The sequence below is a fragment of the Lycium barbarum genome, chromosome 10 (assembly GCF_019175385.1).
Source record: "Lycium barbarum isolate Lr01 chromosome 10, ASM1917538v2, whole genome shotgun sequence".
In the NCBI taxonomy this organism is placed as follows: Eukaryota; Viridiplantae; Streptophyta; class Magnoliopsida; order Solanales; family Solanaceae; genus Lycium; species Lycium barbarum.
Genome location: NC_083346.1, coordinates 109,964,513 through 109,972,349, shown reverse-complemented (window position 1 = coordinate 109,972,349; position 7,837 = coordinate 109,964,513). Strand labels below are relative to the sequence as shown.

Genomic DNA, 7,837 nt, shown 5'->3' with positions numbered 1-7,837 from the left:
TCAATTCTAAAAAAAATACTTTCTCCGGATAAAAAAGAATCGACTTAGCCTTTTTTTGTATCAAAAAGTGTGTCCACTTATTAAATCAAGAAATAATTAATCTTATTTTTTCAGATTTGCCCCTATTAAGTTTTATGTGATCAAATCCTAATACCTATTTAATTAAGGATAGTTTAGTCAAATTACCTTTTTTTTTAAGAGTTAGTATTTTTTTAAAGGGTGTGCAAATAGTTAAGTGCACACTCTTTGTGATTCGGAGAGATTATCTAATATTAAATAAAAATAATTGAATAAACTTCGTATTGTATTTATGATTTTTTAACGGCCTGATTTTTATGACACTTATTTTGAAGTTAATAATAATTTCTTATGTTTATTCGTGTAAACTAAGCGAACCAAAAAGTGTTCTTTGCTGTCCCAAAAGGACCTTAAAGTTTCCATCTCTTTAGCTTCAAAAGACAGAGCATCCTATGTTTTAATCACAGCCGTTAGATCTCTGACAGCTACTTTTATGTTTTTCTAGACTTGGAATAAAATCTATGTACATTTCAACTCACTCTAGTTTACTCTTGTCTATTTACTCATATTTAATCACCAAACAGCAACCCCCACCCCCCGTTTTTGCTTGAGGGGTTACTATGATTTTACAAGATTGAAGGTTTACAATGGAAATAATGAGTTCAATGTGTTTATTGCTTCTTCTTCTTTTTTCACTTTTAGTAGCTTCTGCTCTTTCTGCAAATGAAGGTAAGTTCTTTGACTATTTTCTTGCTTCCATTCTTGAGTTTCCAGACTCCCCCTTTCTCTTAGCTCCTTGACAATTGTGTTATTTGGAGAAGCACCTGAGTGGGTGACGATCTGACCATTAATTTCCTGCGAAGACTCAGCACTACCGTAGGATCCGCCACCAAATTCCCTTTTCAGCTTCTCAATAAATTGTATGGCAGCTTCAGAGCTTTTAAAAATCATACCATTTGTATCTATATATGAAATTGAGCCTTCAAGGTCAACCTCTTCATTTAGTTGACCGTCGGCTTCTCCATCTGCTTTCAGTATTTGATTTGAGCTAGTGATTGACTCTGATATGGCAGATAATTGACCAGAGACTTCAACCTCCACTACAACTCCCTCAATGCTTTCTCCGGAATGGTCACCATTGCCATATATAGTTTCAGACACTTTATGCTCAGGTTCTACTTCAACACCCTCTATGTCCAGACTTTTATTACCAATTTCAGGATCTGCTTCCTTGATTTCCTCGGTAGCAGCTACCACATCACTAGTCTGAACGTCTTTGGAATCTTCTTGCTTTTTGTTGATGACACCAATGCCTTCCTTCTCCACGTGATAGACCGTATTATCTCTTGAGTCCATAATCCAGTCTCTTTCGAAATTGAAGGAAGCCATGGCGTCTACTGCTCGAGTCTCAGCTACAAAGCACTTTCCCCAGTCTTCTTCTTCTTCAGCAACTTTCTCAGTTTGAGCCATATTACTCTCTTTGACTCGGCAATATCTTTTTATGTGTCCTATTTTGCCGCACCGATAGCATTTGGGAGGCTTCTTACCGTGATTGTTAGAAGACTCTTCCTTCTTTCCTGGCGAGCTTGAACCACCTGAGGAGCGAGAGTGTAGCCTATCTCTTGCTTTTCCTTTAAAGTTCCTCTTATCGGCTACAAGAGCATTTCCTTCACCTTCTTTGACAGATACACCAGCCAACTGTTTGGCTAATAACTCCTGTGACGATAACAAATTCTCAAATTCCTCCCAGGATGATTGTTGAGCCCATCCTTGAATTGATGTAACAAAAGGAATATATTCTGACTTCAAACCATGAATAATAGTTCTTCTCATCCGTGCTTCAGAGATAGCTTCATCCGGATTTAATAAAGAGATCTCTAAACATAAATTTTTAATCCTCAAAAAGTACTCGGCAATAGAAAGATTACCTTGAGTGGTGTTCGCCAATTCATTCTCCAATATTTGTAGCTGGGCTTCATCTTTCTTGTTGAACAAACGATCAAGGGTCCTCCAAATTTCATGAGCTGATTTGCACCTTATAATATGATCAAACAAGTTGTGTGAGATCGACCTCTTTAGGATGAACTCCGCCTTCGCATTAATCTGCTTCCACTTCTTGTATGCACTGCTATTTTCCGGTCCGTCAGTAGGAGGACTTGTGTAACAACATTCCACAAATCTTCTCCCACAAGGTATGACTCCATATATATCTTCCATACCTTGTAATTGGACTGATGTAACAACTCCATCCCCAGTCCATTAACACGGCCGCTTAAATCCATTTAGAGAAACCAGTTGAATCTACCACTAACCCGATCTTGAAACAAAATCTAGAAGCCAACCTGTGACTATGGCTCTGATACCATGTAGAGAAATATAGCAGAAGAAAAGTAAATCGGGGAAACCTTGTGCTAGCCCAAGATCGTCAAATAAGATCGGAAGATTCAACTAAAGAAGAGGAAGCTTTGGAAAGGAGAACTTTGTAATGGAAGAAGACTCTCTTGAATTAACTTGTATTGGGTTTTTATGGGTTTAACTTGGGTTGGTTACAAATGACTAAGGCCACCCCTATTTATACTTGTGTAGGGATGGTTCTAGAAATACTTCGGATACATTCATTAGAAAAATCTAGTCATCTTTATCTCCTACTACTACTCTAGAATATCTTGATATTATTCTAGATACAAAAGGATCTAGACATTTCCTAATACAATATATATCAAAGATATTACATTACAACTTTCTAGAAACTCTTCTAAATATCTATGATATTTATTCTTCCAAAAAAATAACTTTAATTTTTCACAAATCTATTTAGGTCTTTGTTGAGCTTTAATGGCTATTTTATCATTCTTAAGAATTACGTAACATATTAGCACATGGCATGGTTGTTTGCCTTATAATATTCATGTGCCTATTATTGCTGAAAGTTGGTCAGTGCACATGGACTTTCTCGTCTTATTTGAATCAACTGTCAGGTCATGTCAAGCATATTTTAACCCATTGTTATTAAAATAGTGAGCATAATGTCCTCCTGTGTGGTTTGGGAGCTATTGCACAGGAGCTGGGTTTACCCTGTGCGCACCCGAAGGTTTGGGTAGCGGCTGAGGGTTCCCATGTCATAAAAAAAATAAAAAATAGTGAACATAATGTTATTGTGAATCTTCATTGAGCATCATCAGGAGTCACTTCATTTGGTTTCTGTCTTTTGGCTGAAACTACTGTTTCAAATAATATTAGACATAAAAGTCCCTGAAATAGAAAGGTGGATGTGATTGGCTTATATAGAGGCTTCCTTACTCTCAGTAATTCTGATTTATCATTGATTATTGTCTTAATGATGCCTTATTAGTGGTCTCTATAGCTTAGTTCAGGTGTAACTGAATTCAAACTGTTGATGCTTTGCACTTAGGCACGTGCTACATTGGCCCTAAATATAAGTAGTCATGTTAACTTGCTTTGCACCATAAAAAGGTCCATTTGGTTGGACGTATTTATTCGTACTAACAAAACCATATTCTAGAATGATAATCCAAGCTTCAATGGTGAATCAAACTGAGAATTCCATAAGGGAGAAGATGAGTGAGTGGCTGCTTGGAGAAAGATGAACACACGCATTGTGGAAAATAATAATGCTTCTCAAATGAAAATATCTGATGTACAAAGTATGTATAGCCTAGACTAAGAATGAAAACTAACCGACTAACTGCTAATAACTAACTAACTGCTTGCTTAACTACTAATCTGTAACTAACAAGCGTTGCCTAATACAAATGTGGAACTGACTGGTTTCATTTGAATTATGGCTCTTCTGATGATTATCTGGTGTGTGAATCGGTGATCTAGTTACAATGTAGGGTCTGAGGAGGGTAGTGTACGCAAACCTTGCCCTATCTTGGGAGGTAGAGAGGCTGTTCCGGTAAACCCTCATCAAAATTTTGAGAATGGAGAAACTTCTAATATACTGTTTTATCTTTACTAAGCAAAAGACTATATGGAACTAGAATAATTAGATTAATAGTAGTAAATTTCAAATACCTAATACATAAAGAAAACGGAGCAAAATGGTCTTTGTTACCAAATAAATCACAATTGTGACAAGATATATATAGGAAGAAGTTCAATTTATGGGATAGTCCCATTTGAGTATGCCTTTCAATTTTCGAAGCATCTAAACTGGCCTGAATGAAGTCACAAAAGTTATATCAGACTACTCACATCAAACAGTCCATTTATTAAAACTCTTAATCCTAATTTCATGTCAACTTATCTTACACCATCTCATATTTCAATCTAATAATGGGGCTAACAGAATTTAATTAAATACATATGATACGTACTATGTCTGACTGGTTTCATTTGAATTATGGCTGTTATGATGGTTATCAGGTCTGTGAATTGGTGACCTGGTGTCGAAACTCATGTTATCTTACCATAAATAAAATGTAACGTGTTGTGGCTTTGTGACCATCTGAAATTGTATACTTTACAGAACTTTGTGATTTCTTCTGTTTTTATTTCAATCAGAATTACTGCATTCATTTCTGCTTAACTAGACTCTAATTAATCTTTCTTCTTTCTGTCAGAGGCTTTCGTTGGTGTAAACATTGGCACCGATGTCTCAGACATGCCCAGTCCAACTCAGGTGGTGGCTCTCCTCAAAGCACAGCGAATTCATCATGTCAGGCTATTTGATGCTGACCAAGCTATGCTACTTGCACTTGCTAATACTGGGATCCGCGTCACTGTTTCTGTACCAAATGATCAGCTCTTAGGAATCGGTCAGTCCAATTCCACTGCTGCCAATTGGGTTTCTCGGAATGTCCTCTCTCATGTTCCCGCCACCAACATCACAGCCATCGCCATCGGTTCCGAGGTCCTTACCACGCTTCCCAATGCTGCTCCCGTCTTGGTCTCCGCCATGAAATTTATTCACTCCGCCCTCGTTGCTGCTAATCTCGACTCCAAGATAAAAGTCTCCACCCCACATTCTTCTTCTATCGTCCTCGACTCCTTTCCACCCTCGCAAGCTTTCTTCAACCGCTCATTGGACCCCGTCATGGTTCCATTGCTCAACTTTTTGAAGGACACTGGGTCCCATCTCATGCTCAATGTATATCCATATTATGATTATATGAAATCCGACAGTATGATCCCATTAGACTATGCTCTCTTTCGTCCCCTTCCTCCTAACAAAGAAGCTGTTGATCGTAACACACACCTCCACTACACTAATGTCTTTGATGCCGTTGTTGATGCAGCCTATTTTTCCATGTCCTACTTGAACTTCACTAACATTCCCATTATGGTGACTGAGTCAGGTTGGCCATCCAAGGGTGACTCATCCGAGCCAGACGCCTCTCTTGACAATGCTAACACTTATAATAGTAACTTAATTAAGCATGTTCTTAATAATACCGGGACTCCCAAACATCCTGGGATTGCAGTTAGTACGTATATTTATGAGCTTTACAACGAAGATCTCAGGCCTGGTTCTATTTCAGAGAAGAATTGGGGGCTCTTTGATTCCAGTGGAATGCCAGTTTATACCCTGCACTTGACGGGTTCTGGAATGGTGTTAGCAAATTACAATACGAACCAAACCTATTGTGTTGCAAAAGAAAATGCGGAAAAAAAGATGGTACAAGCTGCTTTGGATTGGGCTTGTGGGCCGGGGAAGGTTGACTGTACTCCTTTGTTGCAAGAAAATCCTTGTTATGAACCCAATACCGTGATTGCTCATGCATCGTATGCTTTTGATGCGTATTATCACAAGATGGGCATGGCTGATGGAACATGCGACTTCAATGGTGTTGCTAGAGTCACTACCTCTGATCCTAGTAAGTTGTCAAAATTGTTTTTTTTTTTTTTTTTTTTTTTGTGAATGCTCATCTTACATGAATTTGCTGACTCAAATATTTGAACCCAAGATCCAACACCACAAGTGTCTTGTCCAATTGGAATGCTTCTGCAAACTTTAATAATCGTCTATGTAAAAGTTGATGCGTATTATCACAAGATGAACTGGTTTTTGGCATAGCGTATGTAAAATTTTCGGCTTGTTTGGCTTCGTAGTGCTTCCAAAATTATGGATGCAAACATGTATTTCTTCTGCATGCAATGCATCAACACAGATAGTGGAGTCTTACGGAACTCAACAGCAAACTTACACAGTTAGGCGGTGTTGGAAAGATTGATGTACAGTGATTTAACTACTTGACTTTTTGCTCGAAATCAGATCACAGTGGTTAATTTAAGCTATTATGAGATACTGATTGGAACTTGTTTTCAAGAGTATATCTGCATATTATATCCCTGGCTGTTGTTTTGCAGACAATGTTGTGATTTGCATGATTATTGATACCTAATGTTTGTTTTCCTGTTGCAGGTAATGGTTCTTGTATATATCCAGGAAGGTATGGATTTACTTTTGTTCCTTTTATCAGCTACTAATTAGTCATTTCTATATTGCCTTTTTTCTGCAATTAATAGTGTCTCATTCCTTGTACCCAAAACTTATTTTTCTTGCTCTACTATTTATGATTTGTTTCTTTTCATTTTTCTTATAGTGGAGGAAGAAACGGAACCTTCAAAAACAGCTCCCCACTTGCTCCATCATCAAATACAACTGCATCTGGCTGTCATTCACAATATTCCAATGATCATATTTTCTTCAGCTCTTTCATTGTTGGTTTGATCATCTTCTGGACGGTAGTTTCCTTGTAGCATAATGTGGATTGCCTTACACAGCATATTTGCTGCATTTATGACACTGTAAACACAGTTTCACTCTTTCCGTGGCTTAACGCTCCCAATTTTGTTCCTCCAATGAGGGTTATAAGGGGTATCATGGAATCTTGATCGGGACAGGAACTGGCATTGAGGTGAGTGCTCTGGATTTGTTCCTATGTGCAATCGCAGCAGAGATAGTTTGTGATGGTTGCTGTAATTATCTTAGGGTAGAATCATTCTTTTCCTTCTGAAGCTTAATTCCTTTGTCTCGAATGACATTCATAATGTTTCTGCATAGAATACTCTTTGTTCGATTTATGTATAATGCAAGATTCCTCTTGCCTTCAATTAGGGTGCTTTCAAATGCTGTTACACTGGCCCTGGTGCTTTGCATGTACTAGTCTTTATGCCTCTGAGGCTCTGAATCTAACCCTTGAACACTATTGGCTTAGGCCAGTCCAGATTTGAACACTATGACTAAAGTATAGTAGTAATTGGGTTCTGAATTTAATTTTGTATATATTTAATAAATTTCTTGACACATATATGAATTTAATTTTGTATATATTTAATAAATTTCTTGACACATATATGTCTAGGCCAAAGCTACTAAGTTTTCATTTTATCTGAGCATTTCCCATAACATGACAAACCTTCTTAAAATCTCCTCTATTTGAAATCAAAGATGTCACTGATCGTTAGAAGACGTACAGTTTTAACAGCTTATCTCCAAGAATATTACTATGATTAACATGACATTTTATCATCATATTGATCATCATCTCCTAGTGACATATGAGATAAGGACAGAGGTTAAGATAAAGGAAAGCAAGCCTAAGCCAAAGAAGAGATCTTCTTGGGGTGGTTCTTTATGATACTATTCAATTTGTGCGAACAAATGACCATATAATATGCATGAGATAAGCCGCTTCAATGGGATCTTTTATCCTGCTCGGAATAACCGTGGACAGGACTTGCTATTGATCCCGAGAATACCTTTGTCAAGTTCCCACATAGCAACAACATACCCAGTATAATCTCACCATATGAGGTCTGGGGAAGGTAGAGTGTACGCCCACCTTTTGAC

General features: G+C 37.6%; 1 protein-coding gene across 2 annotated transcripts; it reads left to right on the top strand.

Annotated features, from left to right (window-relative positions):
* The first annotated feature begins 487 nt into the window (after positions 1 to 487).
* On the top strand, positions 488 to 7,256 carry LOC132614704 (glucan endo-1,3-beta-glucosidase 3-like). 2 transcript variants are annotated; one of them, XM_060329233.1, is made up of 5 exons: positions 766 to 938; positions 1,092 to 1,190; positions 4,605 to 5,858; positions 6,407 to 6,434; positions 6,588 to 7,256. In XM_060329233.1, exons 2-5 carry the CDS (start codon positions 1,133 to 1,135, stop codon positions 6,742 to 6,744), a joined length of 1,497 nt encoding a protein of 498 aa, XP_060185216.1. In that variant the 5' UTR covers positions 766 to 938; positions 1,092 to 1,132; the 3' UTR covers positions 6,745 to 7,256. The 2 variants fall into 2 exon arrangements, with proteins under 2 accessions (XP_060185215.1, XP_060185216.1); XM_060329232.1 differs by lacking the exons at positions 766 to 938; positions 1,092 to 1,190 and adding an exon at positions 488 to 747.
* Positions 7,257 to 7,837: the final 581 nt, after the last annotated feature.

Bases quoted from the DNA above. Each gene is read 5' to 3' on its own strand.
- LOC132614704 (XM_060329232.1), top strand. From the start codon at position 666: ATGGAAATAATGAGTTCAATGTGTTTATTGCTTCTTCTTCTTTTTTCA. The intron at 5,859-6,406 runs GTAAGTTGTCAA...TTCCTGTTGCAG, and splicing joins AGTCACTACCTCTGATCCTA to GTAATGGTTCTTGTATATAT. The intron at 6,435-6,587 runs GTATGGATTTAC...TTTTTCTTATAG, and splicing joins TCTTGTATATATCCAGGAAG to TGGAGGAAGAAACGGAACCT.